This window comes from Gasterosteus aculeatus, chromosome 20, assembly GCF_964276395.1.
Source record: "Gasterosteus aculeatus chromosome 20, fGasAcu3.hap1.1, whole genome shotgun sequence".
Lineage (NCBI taxonomy): Eukaryota > Metazoa > Chordata > Actinopteri > Perciformes > Gasterosteidae > Gasterosteus > Gasterosteus aculeatus.
In genome coordinates this window covers 17,692,964-17,712,272 of record NC_135707.1, presented here as the reverse complement: position 1 = coordinate 17,712,272, position 19,309 = coordinate 17,692,964, and the positions used below count along the sequence as shown (strand labels likewise).

The window sequence follows — 19,309 nt, the reverse complement described above, 5'->3', positions numbered from 1 at the left end:
GCCGATGGTGCACAGTAGCATACAGGTGCATATTTCCCCATCGTTGACTTCATTGTCCTCTCATGGCCTCTATGCAAAGACCAAAGTGAGGCAACGTTCCATGGAATAACAAATGTAACCCGCAAACCCAATTCCCCCCTGACGCATGTTCAACACAGTGTGTTTATTTCAATTATAATGGTGCCTTTATAAAATATCTGATACAGAAACATGAACAGAAATGTAGAAATGATAACAGTATACCGCACACACACACACACGTAACCCATAAATACACATGAACACATCCTAGAAAAGTACACATTACCCTTTAGAAGCCTTTGGTCTGGAACGTATGCGGGGGGGAAACAACAAAGATTTGCAGAAGAAAAGTTCTTGGAGCACCATTGGAGCTCTATCATAGTTCATATCTGTGCGCACACAACACGCTTTGCCTTCTCACATTAAGGGAACTATTCAACCGTGTCCATTTTCATCATGCTCGTTTTTTTGCATAAGATAAGGAAAGAATGGAAGGCGAAACAAACAGAACCAGGCACCAGGCACTGTAGAGTGAGGCACTTGAGTACCTAACACCTTGGTTTGGCATCATGACGTTTGGCACATGAGGGTGACGTTGCCCTTTGAACTGTGTGTGTGCGCGTGTGTGTGCGTGTGTGTGTGTGTGTGTGTGTGTGACAGAGTTAGAGCGATTGAGATAACAAGCCGTCGTTGTCTCCTTACTTACGGCCTGTCCATCTGAAAACAGCTAGGTGAGTTACATTCATTCTGCTCATATTTACACTTCCAGCGTACATAAAGTACATATTCTTGTAACTCAAGAGGGATTATTTTTATTTCTGAACCCCCGACGAGGCTTCCTGTCTGCCGACTTGTGAAAAGGTACTCCAACGTCACTCCTTCTCCGGCATGCGGGGCTTCCTCAGATCAGCCGGGCCACCCCGGGCTGGGAAGGGAAGCTGCTACGAGGAGGACGAGTCTAGCTGGCTGAGGTCCGTCTTCGGCACCTTGGTCTTCTTCTTCTTCTTCTTGTTCTTCCTGCGGCAGGGCTTGCAGACGCAGCAAAGGATGCACGGCGAGGCCAGCAGGAGGAGCGGTGACGTCACCAGCACGATGATGCTGACCCCTACCAGGATACCCACCACCTGAGGGCCGACACGGCGACATCGGTGAGCTGCAGCGATCAGTCATTATTATCAGTCGATCAAGTGACTAACTGGGATGTGAAAGGGGTCACTGACAGGGAACAATTATCACACAACCTTACAAAATGTAGCATATTACAGCTCATTGCTTCAATTTCAACTTCTCAGTTTTGGTTCAGTCGAGCCGCTCTCTTCCATCTTGCTGCAGGAAGCTGCTTTCAGTGAATGTTATAAATCGACTGTGCACTACTTGCACTGGTAAGAGACAAAGTTATCTCTTAACAGCAGCTAAAGAACCTGATATTTCCCCCAGGAGTTGGTGGAAACCTAAACAGGGCTCAGAGGAGAGTGAATAACACACTGAAGAACAAATGACAAACAATAACACTGCTAATGAGGGAGTTACATTAAACTTTATAACACATACTATAAGATTAGAAAAATGTATGTAGTAATGTTGAATGGTATTGGGAGCTGTGGTTCGTGGACTCCTGCACACGGTGTGCTAGCTATGCGCTTTCCCCACAGCAGCGTTTCCTCGCGGCTTCAAAGGAATTCACGAGAAACGGATAGTGAAACTCACAAGACCTGTTAGACGAGATGTTAACCAAAGTTTGTCATGTGTTGCTTTGCAAGGAACAACTGCGTGTCTGCTGTTCTCTTCTGTCGCCCTGGATATTTAGCAATGCAGTCAGGGAGTTTGCTGTAAACTTGATATTAACTGTTGGAGCCATGACGCCGTTATGCCGTCTGTTTGAATCTATCCTTAAGGGGAATTTACAGTGATTTGCATTGTGGGAGTGCCAATAGTATTTTGACCAAGTATAATATATATATACAAGTTAACTGTATTATATGGATGAACAGATGGAAAATAGACGCATTGGACTATTAATAGTTTTGTAGCCTTGAACACACATCAGAGGGGCTTCACCACATTACCATGTGATCATTTCATCATGTGAAATAGAAAGTAGGTTTGGAGACCGATCCTATTGTTGACGGGATAACGTCATTTCAGGGCAGGAATTTGAGATTAGCGCTGGGATTAGCTGAGCTTAATGTCTGAAACAGGACGATTTAGCCACACTAGCGGAAAACAAACCGCTAAAAGCGAGTGAACAAAAACAGATATTCAAAAAGAAAAGGTTATGCTAATGCACATATTATTTAAGTGTCCCCGAGGTGTGGCAGCGTGGGATTTTACTGTGCTACGTAGGTTCCTTCAACATCCTCGCTGGAGACATTGGGGATCACTGACTCATAAACACTGCAGCTGGGACGGAGTCCAAAAATCTCGGTAGAAAAGGGCACAGTTTTACTAAAATCAAACACAACAATTGACCACCCACGGATGATTGGCTGTGCAGGCTATTCTCTTCAGACAATAACAGGATGAAATGAATACTGTAGGTCTGGTCCGTATGGGGAGTGACCTCACCTGCGTCCTGTTCCACATAACCGAGGCCCTCGAGTGTCCCAGTTTGTTTCTGCACGGCCCCTTATCGTAATGCCTCAGGAAGATGTCGCCCTGCAGTCACAAACACGCAGAGGACGTGTGAACACAAACAAAAAAGAGTGAAGCAGAGAGATTTTGAGCTTTAACGAGTAGGAGGCTAGCTAGAATAGATACTTTTCACCCTGTTTGTAACACGGGAGACTCACATCCAGATTCTGCAGACAGTACCAGCAGAAGGTGTGTTTGCAGCTCTTGCACAGCATCTGTGCACAGCCCTGGTTCCTCTCGATGTAGATGCCGCACATGGGGCACTGCTTGATGGGCATGTCAGAGTCGCTGCTGGAGCGGGCCCTGCGTGTCGGGTCAAAGACACACATATGCAGTCAGCAGGGGCACAGTGGCGTGTGAGGCCACCAAGGCCTCCGCAGGCAGCGTGTGAATTCTATATTTGGCAACAGAAAGATGGATCAGTGCTCACTTTGAACTGGGTTAATTATTTTGGGATTCAAAGGTTAGAGGTTAGTATTCTGTGCGTAAAATACGGGGCAATGGGTTCCACTAAAAAGTTGTGTTTGAGGGGTTTCAACAAGACTTCATCTTAAACAAACTGTGAACACAATTTGGACATTATTACTCCTGATAAAATTGTAGCGCTAACTGGTTAGTAAAATTGCCTAAATACGTACACATAGAGAAGTAAAAAGAGCAACATTAGAATTCACTACCAATAATGTTTGAAAATAGCTCTTCTTTGGCCTCCTCCACCTGGGTGCTAAACATCTGCTAGTTGCTACCTGTCTGTCTCCAATTTTGTGCATTTGGGTTTATATTATCAGTTTTGTTTTAAACAGCTGCATGTTGTGGTTGGAAAACGTTATTAATCCAAAACAGAAAAGTTGCACAGCAAAAAAAAAGTTCTAAGATGCTAAAAAAGACCATGTAGTTCGAGGGGAACCTCAGAGTTGGATGATACTGCTTTGTGACTCTGTTCATGTAGTGTTTTTCTCTCTTCATAAAATCAAAAAAAATCAAAGCAGCTTTAAATTTGAGTGGAAAAGGGGGATCATGGAAAAGCTGTCCATTTGGTTGGTGCTTTGTAGGGTTATTAAGAACACTGATGAATGAATCTCGTGACAGCGTCAGACAAAATAGCTCTACAGCAAAATGCTGACGTGGGCATTTTGTTTAAATTAATAAACTGCAGGGATTTACGGTTTTGTCACTGGTTGCTGAAAAAAAGAAGATTAAATTAGATTAAAAGCAAAATGAGAAAATTGTGCAAATATTTTTTTTGTTGACTCCTCGCCGCAGTGTTCCTAAAGCATTGGCTATGACCCAGGTACAACAACATTGTGCTTGACTAAACCTGCCGGATCTCCCTTCTTCCCCCTCATGCGTGTGCCATCCTGCACAGCACACTGCAGACACCACTGCTTCACTGCAGTGCACAGGCCAGTCCTGCACTGTGAACCACCCTCCTCCTCCCTTTGGCACACTGACAATGGAGTTACGATCCAAGTCAGTGACTCCCCAAGGACAACAGATGAGCCCAAATTTGGAGGGGCTTTTGCTGTAGTTGTACGACGGGGAGTCGGGGACCACACAGAGGGCACTGCTGAGAAATACTGAGCTCTTCATCCTGAATGAATGTTTATTGCATATTCAGCTCAGGGCCTCGACTGAACAGAGGATGGACTCCTACTACTCACTTTATAATCCATTCAATGAAAATATCCTGACACAATAACAATCAATTATATATAATGGGATGAATGCAATCTGAATAGGATGCAATAGTAATAATCCCGCTTTTAGCACAATATCATTTTCAGTGCAGCTGACCAAGCAGCTGGCTAACTGACCTGCTTTCACGAGAGGGTACGGGCAACATCATGGGCTGGCGCTCTGGGCAGACATGGCCGGCCTGCCAGGGTCCTCTACAACCGGAGCAGAAGACGGTGTGGCAGGTAAGGCAGGGCACGGCGTGGGGCCGGCCCTCAGTGCTGAGGTGCACACTGCACACTGCCTGGCATTCCAGCACCGGGCACCAGGCTTTACTGGAGTCCAACTTCACTCCTGCAGAAAGCAGATATCAAGCAGATCTAAATGTTACAAACCAAATAAGAACATGTTTTACTCCTCATCTCTAAATACCAAGTCAGTAGCATAGGCTGCTGTGCTGTTTCTGTATCATCCGTACAGACAGTAATACCACTGATCAGAAACAAACTGACTTTTATAGCATTGTAAACTGAATGTGTCGCACTGCAAGAAGAAAATCAGGCCAACTGACGGGACAATGAAAACATGCTGCGGGCCAAAAGATCAATACGACAGTGGTTACTGTTAATTAAGTATTAACGAGTAAGTTACCGCGTTACAAACAACACGTAACTTCACTGTCTTACCAGCAGCCTGTTACTGCTAACACCACCAACGTTAATAGTTGTCTATCCACTTTTATTTAGTTTTTAAAATACACAGTAAAAATAGGATACAATTCAAGCACGATTCTCACCCCAATAAACATTTTTAATGGATCATCTCTGAAGACAAATTACTCTCTAGTGACTTTACGGGGACAGAAGCAATGCGGACAAATAATAAATCAGGAATGATTTACAAGCATAACAAAAGGCTCAAGCTTTCATTGTTTGTTCCCACCAGCTCATCCTTTAATAGTGAATCTATACAGAAAGGAAACATTGCTGTCCTACACTTTTTATACTGTTCATTGCACTATTTTATACTAAATATTACTAATATTATACTAATAATATGAGTCTCATGATTTTTGGCAAGAGTAAACAATACTGTGCAACTGAAAAATACCAATATAATTTGCAGTTTGTAAATGTCACCAGAAACCTATTTCAACAGTCATTTCTCGCTAAGCCTCCAGGGCAAGGCCGAGATATATACATTTGTCCCACTTCTACTTCTGGTGCAAACATCTACATATACAGTAACCTAAAAACACTGTCATTGAATTGAATGAGAAAATGTGTCCAAACTTTTGACTGGTACTGTAGGTCAAATCGTTCAGTAGCACTAAAACCAGCATTGCTCCATGAACCTCTTGCAGCATTTGTTATTGAACTCCAAGCAGGTGATGTTTGGTTTAGCTCAAGGTAATAAAGCTGCAATGTCAGTAACCTCCGGAGTAAACAATTGGACCAGTGCACAAGAGAAAAACAAGGCCCCGCATTATCCCAGGCATGTGAAACCCCGTGGTGCTGCTCGGGTGATGACACACCCGATAAAGTGCGACCTGAAGTGGCCGCATGCCAGCGTGCCAATGCCACAATAACTACCTCGCTCAAACTTCACACGCTGGTACAGCTCCACCTGGTCTTCTGGGGCCAAGCTAGCTATCTGCAATGACATAGCAGAGAGAAGGGATGTTATTGGTCAGTCTGAGACTGAATGGATTGTGTGCATGCAGGACGATTGAGGATACCAGAATCCTATTAGACAAATGCCAGAATACATGGCGATCGGATAAAACACTTCAGTAGTAAGATTAAAAAAAGGGGTTGATTACAAAATGATTGGAAGAAAGCTGAAAAGCAACAATTACTCCTGCTTGCATGTTTAACACCTGCCAAAATAACAGGGGATCTAACTAATTCCAGTCAGACAGAAGGCCAACGAACTCTGGTAAGCCAGGGGTATTTAATCTAATTCAGTTGTAGCCACAGAAAACATTACAAATGAGGAACTGAGTAGCAGAATTTCCATTAAAGAGTAAATCAGCAGTTTGCTGACTGGTATCTTGTATGAGTGACTTAATCGTGGAGTTTCACTTTCTGTTTGCCTGCTTTACATTATCTCATCCTCAGAAAATAATTCACAGAGAAATGTCATTGACACCACTACATTTTTACAATATTTACTCTTAGTCAATACAGCAAACGCAACTTATAAAACACAAGGGGGGAAATCCAACTTCAAGTATCTTTAGAAGTTATCTTGCTGCACTCTGGAATCCACAGCAGATTTATTTAGAAAGAAATTCAAATGTATTTTCCCAAAATACCTCAGAGTCCAAAAGCACTCCGGTTTTTAGGCAGGCCATATCTGGGCAGGTGATGGGTGCACCCCCACCCTCCATGATGGCCAGCTGAACATACCGCTCCAAACACTGGAGAAGGAGAGAACGACACGGCAGCATTATTAACATGACCGTCCCCTGAGGACAAAACTACAAGCAAAGGGAGCGGAGGGAAAATGAGCCGGTCCGCACAAACATGGCAAACACAGTGCGGCACGAATAGAAGTTTCCTATTGGTGTTTCTTATCAAAGTCTCATGTTGCCTCAGCTTTCAAATATGGAAGTCAGAGGAACTATGTCAACAGTGGTAGAAAGGCAAAGGTAGACAGCTTCGACAAACAGAAGAAAACATTTACGTGTCACTATTTGTTAATGGAGGAGTGGAATGTGTTTTTAAGACCCATTCGTACGTGCAAACTCGTGCTCATCATGTGCCTTCGAATAATGCATCCAAATACTGAACAGTCTGTGTTCTGCTTAATAAAACAGAGTTGACCTGATAAGCGGGGGTTTACAGTATCCCTTTTCCTCATTCTTCCCCCGTGACACAGTGTCTCTGTATGTGCTTTCTCGCTGACCTTGTGCAACAGAGACGCTACCTTGGACAGACAGTAACACCTCACACTGTGCACCAACCTCTCCGCACCTACACCTCAGTTTCCACATGTCACACAGGCACGTATTACACTTGAACAGTGTGGCGGTACACATCTGCTGCTGTTATGAATGATACATCTCCGTATTCCTCCGATAACGCTTCTTCTATAGAGAAATGTTCGTGAGACACAGTGAGCCTTCATTAATAACAACATTGGAAGTGGGGGAGAAAGTCAGCACTGGGTTGAAAGCCCTTCATTTCTCTAAAGCTGGATTTGGCATCAAAACATCTCAAGTTATTAAAACAGGAAGCAGCGCTCTAATAAAAAGGGAGTAACCCATTCCTACTGATTCAACAGTTGGACATTTGCCTAAATTGCCCAAACAAAAGCCGGTAGTGTTGGATCACTTTTTGTGAAATCCTAAAAGTAACAAGCATGAGCGAAATGATCCGTGTCAGTCATCACTCTGCATATAGCTTTTACGCTTCACAGGTCTCCCCTTAGTGAGCACTAGACATCATTTTAACGTTGAAATGAGGTCGGAATGTCTTTCCAACGACTAAAAAGTGCTGTCAACCTGTCAAAACACGCCAATTCGTTGATAATGTGCTCTGTTGTAACGTGAGGTTGAAAGAAAGACGATATTATCCATGAGGTTTTCATATTAATTAATGAGCTGGTCGGCGAAATTTGATCTACGTGAAGACGTACCCGGATGAAAAGTAAAAATCCCACAATATTTGATGTGTGTTACGATTGCGTTTGGTTTTGTGGACTGTTGCTGTACAACATTTCTGCCCTGCCCGTTTTGTGTCCTAAATACAGATTGGATGGGGGAAGGGTGTGTTGTGTAAACAAGAGGGCTCCTCCATGCTAAAAGCAAAAACTGTAAAGTATGATCCTGTGTAATACACAGATGAAAGTATTACTACAGAAATGTAATAAGTTACCGATGAGTTATAAGTAAACCGTATTTACTTTACCTACTAAACACGGAAACGTTCTTACTCCCGATTTCATTGTTTCCAAGATGTATCAAACTTCTTCAATATAACTAAACTAACTAAATTTATGTAAGAACATATACCACATTTTACAATATCAGTATTTACAGGCGTCTTCCATATTCTATTCAATTCAATTCATTTTATTTTGTATAGCCCAAAATCGCAAATTACAAATTTGCGTCAGAGGGCTTTACAGTCTGTACACATACGACGTCCTCTGTCCCGAAACCCTCCATCGGCACAGGAAAAACTCCCCCAACAATAAGAAAAACCCTTCCAGGAGGGAAAAAAGGGAAGAAACCGTATCTATATCAACACCCTCAGGGACAACGTGCACAATGTAAGTTGTAAGTTGCTTTGTTTAAATCTCAATACAAGCTTAATGTAACAAACTACATTTTACATTACAGTCATTACACTTCTGCTGAAACCAACATGGATTCAAATTATTTGGAAAAAATGGAGCGTAAAAACCCAAATCAATGCCTTAGAAACTTTAAACACAACTGATGATGGGCCAGGGGATCTTTTGCGGACCAGGGTTCTAAGGCATCTGTAAATGAGGGTTCTGACACACCTGCTGCCGCATTATTTACTATTATTAGTCACATTACTATTACTACTGTCCTCATAAACCAACTTTACTGACTGGTTTCTTGCCTGAAGTCGCATCTTTTACGCTGTTCATTCTGTACACATGACATCTAATGCCGATGTGAGGGTTTCGGGACAGAGGATGTCGCATCTGTACAGACTGTAAAGCCCTCTGAGGCGTTTGAACTTTGGAACCACTTTTCAACGTCTCTTCAAGGGAAAAATGCTCGCAGGGCTCCGACTTCGCTTGCCTGTTCTTACCGTTGTGCAGAAGACGCAGTCGCAGCCCTGCAGCTCCCTGGTGGCGGCGGGCGGCTGCTCGCTGAGGCACAGCTTGCAGTAGGCCCCGGGCCCTGGCTCGGGGCGTTGACCCGCGGCCTCCAGGGTCCCCGGGTCCGAAGCCGCATCTTCCCGGCTTAGCGTGGGACTCCCGCTGGCCATGGTGGGGGCTCGGCTGGCAAAGGGGGGAGGGAGGAATCGGGTCTGCTCTCAGCCTTTCCGCTGGGGACGGAGAGGAGCTGCGCTCTCCATGTTCCTGAAAGCCCCAGAAAACAAAAGCAGCAGTGATCGTCTTTCGTCTCCGCAGCGTAGGTGGCTATCCTCTTCCTCTTCGCCACACGGTTCACACGCCGCCGCGGCCCGTCTCTGGGACCTGCCGTCTCCTCTGAAAACTCGTACGAACTGCGATGACCTCACCCCTCCGCGGGGCTTTCCACTGTCGCCGCCTTGTTACCTGAGAGACGAATTAGTCACTGTGCCAAGCTGGGCGGCGCGTGAAGCAAAACATAATCATGTAATTACAGCGGTATTACTGATTACTCATCGTGTCGTTTTTACAGCCGTCCAAGTCCAAGGTCTGTGTTTACTGAGTCTACAGTTATTGACCAGCTCCTCATTGATTCTCACAGGAAGAATTGATTGCTGATGTTTTTTACAAACATATTAAATCCACGCTTGTGCAGGCACAGTGGGTACAAGCACAAACGTGTTAGCTGACTCCCTTATATCAGACAGCAGACGCACCAGCTGCAAGGAATTGTGTGCATGCATGCAAGACTTTTGAGAAATCTGAGGTATTTTTTTAGAAACCCTAGTGGAAAAATACATAGTGATCGAGAATGCATTGTGATCGTTTTGAGTGGTTACCAAGAAGATCACCCAGAATCACCTGGTCTCCTAGCAACTGCAGTACACGGCGTTATTTAGATAACGCCAAAGAAGTGAGTGAATAGCTACTGAGAGAAATACAGAGGCTCAATGCAACACTTTCTAAATGGAAAACTAATCTGCAAAGGAATAATCATACCGCTGTTGTTCTTGCACGAATATATACTCATTATATCAACAATAGAGATGTTACAATGGTGTGCCAATACTCAAGAAGGTTGCTTAAACCAACATTAGCTTATAGTAATGCAAAGTAATGCAGATCAGCAACATTTTGAAGATAAAGGAGCTTAAGAAAAATGTGTATTTCCTCCTCCAATTTTTCAAGACTAAAGTAATTTAGTTATTTTCCCTTAAAAAAAGAAATAATAATAATTTAAGACCTGCCTAATGTCTCTACTGTATGATAATCAAACCACTTCAAATCGGACAGAAGGCCAATGAGCACTAAAAGTTTACAAAAAGGTTTCTTGATTATATTACATTAGAACGAGAAAAAAAGTACACAATCAATTGGGAACCGAGGAGCAAAATTTCCATTTGTTAGTGAATCACAGGCAAAAACGTATAAGAATAACTGTGACTATTACACCTTTTGCACTAGAGCTTCACATTTCGGGGACAGCAGGACAGAGGTAGGTGGCTAATAAAGCTAACGCACCACCCAATCCCCCAAAAAGCGAGTAATAATCAACCCATAATCTGGGATTTGTGATTTAATCCTGCAGTGGTTTGACACAGAAAGGGGAACACATGCACGCACCGTGCACCCTGAGCTGTTATTGAAATCCCAAATCACCCGACAGGCAGTGCTCTATATTACATCAAGGCTGGTGAAATTGGGCTGAAACCTTTAGGGTCGCTCAATCGATACAGCCACCAACACCGCCGGTGTCCTACATTTTTCAGTGCGTGCTGTTCTATTGGGTGCTGCTGATCGTCATGCATGCAGCGGGCTGATAGTGGAGCCTGTGCAGCGCACACTGGCATTTCTGCACAGTCACGGAGCATCGTCCTGCTCTGCTTTAAGACAGGCAAGCTGAGGCGGCTACAGTCATGCTCCCACGCACACACTGTCAACCCGTCCCGTCCCGTCCTGTCCCGTCCCGTCCCGTCCTGTCCCGTCCCGCCTGAGAACTGGAGGCCCCACGCAGAACCCCAGTATGCGTTCATCAACAGTGTTTCATTCCCAAACAACACCGAGGTGTAGCAGGAGCTTGAGATAACTGGGGGTCCCTGTGTTTCTGCTGGAGAGAGTCAAATCAAATCTCGTCCCAGCATTAATGTTTGATGGATTTGAGGCCTTTTAATTGACTGTGAATTGTGGTCTGATTCTACTGGAATACAGTGAGGCGGTTTTGGAGCTTGGAGCCACCGTGTGAACGCTCTCACAGACGCATTTCCAGCCTGAATGATTCAATCCCAAACACTTTACATGGCAATGGCAAACAACTCGAAGCGTCCACCACACTGAACGCATCACCAATCCTGTTGGCCTTCATGAATCCATCCGGACGCCTCCAAGCGAGCAATTACAGCCGAGCATAACTTTGAGCAGTTTATTAATCAGAACACGCTCGTGTGCTCACAGTTCTCCTTAGGCTCAAAGCTGGCCGCTCCGTGATTAGCAGTCCACACATATCAAGGTCTAGATGCATGCCGGACGAGGGGGGGTCAAAGGATCATTGTTTACACCGGGAGGCAGAAAAGGGAAAGCTGGACCTTCCCCAGTGGAAGCTTCTTTTCACACATGCTGCCACTGTGTAAGAGGCGAGGTGTTAAGAGTGTGAGTGAGTGGCAGAATATATATGGCACCATTTATAAAGCTGCAATCTCTGCCTCTTGTCTGACGCTCTGGATTTATGGCCCCCGTAGTTGTTTTTTGGGGGGGGGGGGGAGCCAATGACAACAGCATATTGCAAGTTGAAACACGTCGAAAAATGATGAGGTGGAGAACACGCACACCTTCATTTACTGCAAATCCCTTTAACCACAAGCACGGAGCTGGATATTGAGTTGCAGTTGTTTAAAAGGTATTGTTGTTCGCATTGTTTATGACGAAAGTAACCGTGTGACGTCACGTCTGTTACGGTGCATTCAAACAGACCACATCTGACACATCTGCATCTCCCTCCCAAGGTTGCATTCTCGTCCAACATTGTGACGCATTCACGGTGGCGTATTTCCTCCGGTGTGAGCGGTATCGGTTAATGGATGGTCCGTATAATGCAGACAAACTCCGCCGGTATGAGGCGAGCAGTGACGGGGGGGTGGACCTACCTTGTCTGAGGGGTCGCTGGGTTTAGGACCTGCTCGAGTCCAGATCCACCGCCGCAGTGCCCTCACTGAGTCACGGGCACATGTGTAGAGCCTGCTGCGAACCCTCCGCCGTCACCGCCGAAATACTGCTGTCGCCTCTCTCTCTCTCTCTCTCTCTCTCTCTCTCTCTCTCTCTCTCTCTCTCTCTCTCTCTCTCTCTCTCTCACACACACACACACACACCCACACACACACATGCCTGGGCGTCTTGCTCGCCCCCGGTATGTGTGTGTGTCTCCTGCGTTTGGTCTCGTCTCATTACTGCCCCCTGCTGGTTGTTTCAGTGAACTCAGGACGCGTTCGGGTTCAGTCGGAAAAAATGGAAAAATGAAAGTTCAGCTCTGCTAACTTAACTCTTCCTGTGGCTGCTTACTCAGCAACATTTTTGGGTGTACAATTCCAGTGTAGAATTAATTCGAATTAGCCGTCAGTCCTACCGTATTGTATCATACTAATTAAACTATTTTAGGCGACAACAATAACTTATTGATATAAGAATTATATTTCTGGCATGGAGACTGTAAACTCTTTTAATGGGGAATACAATCAGCATAATTGTGGGGGCCTTTTTAGCTTTCTGGACTAAAATTGCGAGACTCTCATAGACTTTACATACATAGATTGGAGACGTCAACCGATTTTGCCAGTGGGACGAGGAGGGTAACACATGCAACTAACGTTAATTACGTTTTACAACTTCATATTTATGTGATTTTTATATTACCTCCTTTTTTGATTCAGAATGATTCATTTTTTTCTCCCATTACTTGTTTGCAAATATTTTATATGTTCAGCTGGAGTAGCTTATCATAGATACTACGTATCACCGCCCATATAAGGCCTCCCTCATAGCCATTACTACCCCCTTGATGGTTCAGGAATATGGTTGGTTCCCTAATATATGTGTGAAGGCCACATTACTAAATATTTTTTTTACTTTTGCTTTTTTACTAGCAGCAGACTTGACCTGGATGTTTGTCCCAAACAGCTATGGCTCTTTACGTTTGTATATTTGCAGTTATTTTTCCCTCACCATATAACCAACAGTTCTTTCATTTTTGACCATATCATATTTTCTAAAAACGACGGTGTTCTAATGATGTCATTGTTTTTCTAAAGTGTGCTTTGAGGACAGATTCAACCCCTCCCCCTTTTTACCCTTGTTTCATAACTTCTTCCCTGGTGCTTGCGTATGACGTAACATCGTATTCGTTAGCCGCGGCTACGCGGAAACCCCGAAAGAAAGTGCGCATGCGCGCGGGTTTTTCTGAAGTATATCTCATCATCAATCGGTGTTATTCGTTTACAAGTTTATAATGTCACTTGCCTTCAACGCGATCGATGGGCGACGATCATCTTCATGACAGCAGTTTTACTAAAGTGAAAGAAAACCTTTCATTCAAGGTGAGATTTATTTATTTCCACACCCACACATATATACATCTTTTATATTTGTATATGAAGTTTATATGAGCAGTCAATGGGTTAAGGGTGTATGTGGTGGGATGTTTGACTTTTTTGCTATCAGTTAAGAGTTATATTATTGTAACATAAAGTATTAGTGTATAATCAACAACGTCGCAGGATGTTTTCTATTCTTCGCACTATTTCCGAGTATTTCACGTCATTCGACGTCCTTTACATCGAGTGCGCGGGATTAGTTCACTTATCCCCGGGAGGGCGCGAACACGACTGGATATACACACCGAGTTTCGGTTTCCAGCCGTAATCTAATGACCGGCACGACCGACCGACAGCATTTCCCCATATTCTCTGTTTCTGTACAGAGAGAAAGGGCCCAGGGTTCTGTTATAGCGAAGTGCACGTGAATTGGCTGTGGGAGTTGTTGTTAGCACTAAACTACGGGGGTTTCTGTTTGCTTCTCTCCTTTAGATGACGTGCTGTAAAACCTCCACCATGCAGCGCTGCCTCCAGGTGGCGCAGTGGGTGGCGCAGAAGAGCTTCTGCAGAGCCTGCCAGCTGTTCTGCTGCCCCGTGGACGCGCTGCTGAGTGAGAAGGTCACGTGGTGGCATCAACCTGCTGCAGCTACACAGGGTCAGCGCCTAGCTTTTCTTCATTAATCTTATAATAAATATATAATAAAAATTCACTATATCAATTTAACCATTTAGGGGTGTTAAATGGTAAATAATGTATTCCTTTATTTTTATTATTTATCTATAATGTATTATTGTTGGTGCATGTGACAATTCTTTAAACAAACTTTTTTGATCACTCCATACATAATCTGTTACAAACTTCATTGCCTTGGCTTTTCTGCAAAGCAAGTGTTTCCCAATGTTCGCGGATTCATGAGGAACTTGTGACGTGTTACTACATCATGAGGAACTTGTGACGTATTACTACATCACTCTGGAACAACAACTTCCCGTTCTCATATTCTCTTTTCCCCTTTTTCCTGAAACAGTGGCCGTACGGAATTCGGCGTCTACCATTCTGATTTTGAACATCAGCAACTCCACCTTGATCGACTGTGTCATTGGCAGCGACAACTACCCGTGCGCTGTGGCTGAAGCTCGGCCTCTAATGCGGGAACCTCAGCCCCAAATGCAAGGTGGGTCACAGCCAAACCTATTTTATTATTATTTAATTTACTTGTCATGGAGGAGGACTTTCAGGGGAAGTTCATGTCCTGCTTTGTTGTCTTACATTTTACATTTTTACACATCACACCCATGAGAGGTGAAAACAACATGTTTGTTTGTGTGTTTTCGATGAAGGGAGATGCAGGTGTAGCTGTGGACAGCAGGGGGCAGCACAGAGTTCTACTCCTCCTCCTTCTCCTTCTACGCTTCCATCAGCTGGGTCCCTGAGCATCAACATCCACAGCTCCCGTCTCAACTGTGTCATCATCGGAGACAAAAACTACATGCAAGCTGAGCAGACGCACTTGACGGAGACAGAGGAGCCGTGAGTGTGACGCTTTGGTCCCACAGAGAGAAAACATTGGAAACCATCGTCTACAGACTCGATATTCTGGCTCGGCTGTGCCGGGTCTGCTGTGGGGACAAAAAAATGAGTCCCCACGCTATGGTCCCCATGATATGCTGACTGGCAGGAGGGACAGCTGTGTGTACAATTAGTTCATTTTATATTGTGTGACATGTAATGATGCCGCCTAGACATGTGTTTAAATGTATCGCACACGGTCGTTAACAGTTGCTGGAAGTCATTGTGATTTCTTGCGTTCATGAAACATAATAAGAGGACTTGAAGTAAGCTGCTATTATAAATACTGTTGAAATGTTGATATATAATATGATTCTGTTACTTGCACATAGTTTACTACTTTGTATGGTTTTTTATTCTGTTGAATATTGTATGTTTGAAATGAAGAAAAGCAATGATTTTAATACACTAAATTATTATTAGTATTACGTCTCAAAGGACTGTTGAAAAAACTCATTTCTTCTTCATTACTTCCTTCTTCTTCTTTCTCTTCTTTTTCTCGCCTTTCTTGTCATCTGCTTTCTTAAAACTACCGAGCCCCCGGCGGGCCATGCAGCCTCTCCACCACTCCTGCACCTACCGGGTCACAAGGTCACACAGGCCTGGGTCAGATTTAGGGACCAGTGCACTAAATAACTACAGCCGGCACGATAGGACATGACGGTAACTTAGGAGTGGATGTTGTTACCTTGGTAGCAGCTCTGGCTTCCCTCTGCTGTTGCCGCAGCTTCTCCTGCTCCTCCCTGTCCTCCATCACCACCCGCTCCATCTCCCTGATCTGAACACAATTCAGCACCTTGTCAATCTTTGGGCAGCGTGGGCAGCTGTTCACTGCGCGACGTTTGGCACCAGGAGACGCTCACCTTCCTCCTCATCTCCGACAGCTTGTCCAAGTTCAGCGTTCTCTTGCAGCACACGGTCGCGACCTCCAGCTTCTTCTCCTGCAGCATCTGCACCGTGCGCCGCTGCCACCGCTGCTGCAGCAGCTGCAGCTCCTGAAACGACCATGGAGACAGTCCTAGTGGCGGTACGCACCAGCACGTTTTGGTGCTGGTGCAAAACACGGGCAACAACGAAGTCTTGGGCATCGTTGAGGGAATTTGAAGGCAAAAAATGTTTAAAAACGTAAATTTAATTATTTATTAATATGTTATATTTTTTAACAAACCATTAATTTTCAGTTTCAGTTCAAACCACAGCTTCTGAAAACCTTAAACCGCAGTCAAGCTAATGAGCTCCCATCAGCAGCAAGTAGACAATATTTGCAATAACATTAGTCTTTTGTTAATAGTGATGTTGCTCTACCAACCTCCTGTCGGTTTTGCAGGAATTTCACAGACTTTTCGTGAACTTCCCTCTCCTCCGTCAGTTGTATCTGCACCATCTGGGACAGAAGGTGATCAACATTTAACCGTGGAGTCTGTGGTAGGATTTGTGAGGAAATATAAAAACCCTGCCCAGCATGCGGTTGGATTAGTTGGTAAGGAAACATCTCCTCGCGACTTGGTAGCTGGACCCACCTCCCGCTGGTCCTCCAGCTGCTTCTCAGCCTTGCGGTTGTTGCTGAGCACCTGTTCGAGCTGCAGCGCCATTCTTTTCTCCTCGAGTATCTTCTTGACGGCCTTCCTATTTTTCTGATCATCCAGCTGCTCCTGCAGTTTTTCAGCGAGCACGGACCTCTCCTGCAGGCAGCAGTATATGAGGTACTGAGAAATTTGAATTTGGGGCGGCTGTGGGTGAGGACAACTCCTCCAATCAGAGGATTGCTTTGATCTCATCCCCTACTAGCCTGCGTGTTCATGTGTCCTTGGGCAAGACACTTAATCCCAACTTTGCTCTGGATGTTAGTTACCGATGGGCAGGTGGACCTGTGTGTGGTAGCTCCTGTCGTCAGTGCATGAACGGGTGAATGATGACATGAAGTGTTAAAGCGCTTTAAGTGGTCGGGAAACTAGAAAAGCGCTATACAAGCACATTCCATTAACCATTTTCAAATATAAGCCATTCATTCAGACAGGTATGAATGTACTCTTACTTTCTCACCTTCAGTGTAGAAATCCTTTGTTGCACCTCGGCCTGCTGTCTCTGTAGAGTTGTAATCCTTTGCCTCAGCTCCGCCTTGGCCTGTCTGGGTGGAGAAAGGCTCATATTACAACATATATTAACAACAACATAATACAACTCATATTATACTACATAGTACGCAACTCTTTTTAGAAAAAAATATTTTTCTAACCCTTTCTTTTGTAACCATCATTAACTCAAAAACCTCAGAACACCATGTGCACAAAATGATCGTTATCAATCATTTTGACCCCAATGAACCTCTTCATCTCCTCGGCCTCACGCTCCTGCTTCACTTCCTCCAACACCGCCAGCAGAGAGCTGAAGCTCTGCTTCTCCTCCAGCTCTGAGCTCAGCTTCAGCACCTGCTGCGAGATGGACTGACTGCCGAGACAGACAGAAATTAAATCATTTTCAACATGAATGTTTTCTAGCTATTTGTCTGTACTACCCACCAGTCTCTCCGCAGATTGGTCAGTCTGACTTTCTCCTAAACACACACACACACACACACACACACACACACACACACACACACACACACACACACACACACACACACACACACACACAGCAGTTTCAGTCAACACATTTAACCAAGCTTGAAAACATTTACATCTTCATCGTCTGATAAAAGGAGCGGGCAGCTGTTTGACAGATGTTGCTCTGTCAACACTTGTTTGTCAGCTGCCAACTCAGCAGCAGTCTTGGCATGTGTGTAAATAAGTTTCACCTGCTTACATTTCATGCATTTCATGTTTCTGTACAGTGCATCACAGACTTTAACACATCGCATCCTGTTTGATGAACTAGAAATACAACAACAGTTGTTTAATGACAACTTTCTTTGCAACCTGTGACAAAAACATTAGCAGACTGTAATTACTGGCTTTAAGGCTGTCTCCGGATTTAAAAATAAATGTAATAATGGCACAATACCCGTCATCAAGGAATGATCTGTGATTAATTAAATGAGCAATGGAGGGTCTTAATGTGTCTTTATGAGATTCGACAAACATTTAGCCTGTAGCATTTGTTGGAACAATTTCCCATACGTTCATTTTTTCCCCGAGTTCACCCCTTTGGCATGATTAAAGACGGAAGCGGCAGATTATCCTCAATTAAATCTGTGCTTTGAGTTTAAAATCTCCTAAAAAATGTGGGTGCCTCATTAATATATTACAGATATATTACAAAGAGAGATTCTGCTAATCTTAGCACCTGGGTAACTTAGTTGCTTCAACCTTTATGAATCAGTATCAGTGTTCCTTAGTGCAGCATCTCTGGTCTTCACCAGCATCATCTCCCCCCTCACGCAGTGGACTAGATGAACGAGTGGTTAGAGCCATGCAGGAGGACCTCGGGGGGTCACCTTTGCCCTCGCCGGGCCTCGCTGCTTGTCGGCCCGCAGTGCCACAGTCAGTCCCAGCACGTCCAGCTCGTCCGAGCAGTCCTCCAGCACGGCGGCCGCTGCCAGGCTCTCAATCCGGGACAAACGCATCTGTGGACGAACAGACACTTTGCGAATGGACGTTTCAGCGTTAGCCAGATGAATCCTTTTACTCCAGGCGGTGCTGCGCACTGAAACGTGCTACTTCATGTTTGCCTGCTTATTTAATGGTGATTGAGTACTCGATCAGTAGCGTAACTTCACCGCTACGCAGAATCAAGCTAGCGGCGAGGAGACAGCGTCAGATCGCTGCCGCGCTGCGCTTCATCAGGGGAATAATGTCAACATTTACATTCATATTTAGAGTAACACTCACTTGCTCTGCTTCTTTCTGGATCCTTCTTTCTGGATCCTATCAAACAAGCGGCGTTATTTTCAAGAAAGTACAAACGTTTACGTGTAACTATGGTAACGCGCGTTTTGTAAAACTTTATTGAAAAGCGATAACATGACAGAACAGCGGTATTATGTAAAGTTCAA

At 44.5% G+C, this 19,309-nt stretch overlaps 3 protein-coding genes across 4 annotated transcripts; 1 reads left to right on the top strand and 2 right to left on the bottom strand.

The window, feature by feature from the left end:
* Positions 1–148: 148 nt before the first annotated feature.
* rnf144b (ring finger protein 144B) lies at positions 149–12,612 on the bottom strand. 2 transcript variants are annotated; one of them, XM_040164125.2, is made up of 8 exons: positions 12,306–12,612; positions 9,120–9,393; positions 6,644–6,748; positions 5,919–5,979; positions 4,467–4,680; positions 2,811–2,955; positions 2,587–2,676; positions 149–1,145 (listed from the first exon to the last, which is right to left on the bottom strand). In XM_040164125.2, the coding sequence occupies exons 2-8, from the start codon at positions 9,297–9,299 to the stop codon at positions 963–965; spliced, it is 978 nt and encodes a 325-aa protein (XP_040020059.2). In that variant the 5' UTR covers positions 9,300–9,393; positions 12,306–12,612; the 3' UTR covers positions 149–962. The 2 variants fall into 2 exon arrangements, with proteins under 2 accessions (XP_040020059.2, XP_077951676.1); XM_078095550.1 differs by lacking the exon at positions 12,306–12,612 and having other exon boundaries at positions 9,120–9,928.
* Positions 12,613–13,578: 966 nt separating this feature from the next.
* On the top strand, positions 13,579–15,740 carry LOC144389775 (uncharacterized). Its single transcript, XM_078095551.1, has 4 exons — positions 13,579–13,748; positions 14,238–14,400; positions 14,774–14,920; positions 15,087–15,740. The coding sequence occupies exons 1-4, from the start codon at positions 13,686–13,688 to the stop codon at positions 15,278–15,280; spliced, it is 567 nt and encodes a 188-aa protein (XP_077951677.1). The 5' UTR covers positions 13,579–13,685; the 3' UTR covers positions 15,281–15,740.
* Positions 14,506–19,258, bottom strand: LOC120809958 (dynein regulatory complex protein 9-like). Its single transcript, XM_040164126.2, has 10 exons — positions 19,146–19,258; positions 18,752–18,880; positions 17,835–17,869; positions 17,641–17,763; positions 17,359–17,443; positions 16,836–16,997; positions 16,625–16,699; positions 16,179–16,310; positions 16,004–16,093; positions 14,506–15,891 (listed from the first exon to the last, which is right to left on the bottom strand). The coding sequence occupies exons 2-10, from the start codon at positions 18,878–18,880 to the stop codon at positions 15,769–15,771; spliced, it is 954 nt and encodes a 317-aa protein (XP_040020060.2). The 5' UTR covers positions 19,146–19,258; the 3' UTR covers positions 14,506–15,768.
* Between the last annotated feature and the right edge of the window lie 51 nt (positions 19,259–19,309).

Bases quoted from the DNA above. Each gene is read 5' to 3' on its own strand.
- LOC144389775 (XM_078095551.1), top strand. From the start codon at position 13,686: ATGGGCGACGATCATCTTCATGACAGCAGTTTTACTAAAGTGAAAGAA. The intron at 13,749-14,237 runs GTGAGATTTATT...TCTCTCCTTTAG, and splicing joins AAGAAAACCTTTCATTCAAG to ATGACGTGCTGTAAAACCTC. The intron at 14,921-15,086 runs GTGGGTCACAGC...TTTTCGATGAAG, and splicing joins ACCTCAGCCCCAAATGCAAG to GGAGATGCAGGTGTAGCTGT.
- rnf144b (XM_040164125.2), bottom strand. From the start codon at position 9,299: ATGGCCAGCGGGAGTCCCACGCTAAGCCGGGAAGATGCGGCTTCGGAC. The intron at 4,681-5,918 runs GTAGTTATTGTG...TGCTTTCTGCAG, and splicing joins GCGTGTGAAGTTTGAGCGAG to GAGTGAAGTTGGACTCCAGT. The intron at 1,146-2,586 runs GTGAGGTCACTC...GTCGGCCCTCAG, and splicing joins TTATGTGGAACAGGACGCAG to GTGGTGGGTATCCTGGTAGG.
- LOC120809958 (XM_040164126.2), bottom strand. From the start codon at position 18,880: ATGCGTTTGTCCCGGATTGAGAGCCTGGCAGCGGCCGCCGTGCTGGAG. The intron at 16,998-17,358 runs GTGAGAAAGTAA...TGCTGCCTGCAG, and splicing joins AAAGGATTTCTACACTGAAG to GAGAGGTCCGTGCTCGCTGA. The intron at 16,094-16,178 runs GTGAGCGTCTCC...AATTGTGTTCAG, and splicing joins TGTCGGAGATGAGGAGGAAG to ATCAGGGAGATGGAGCGGGT.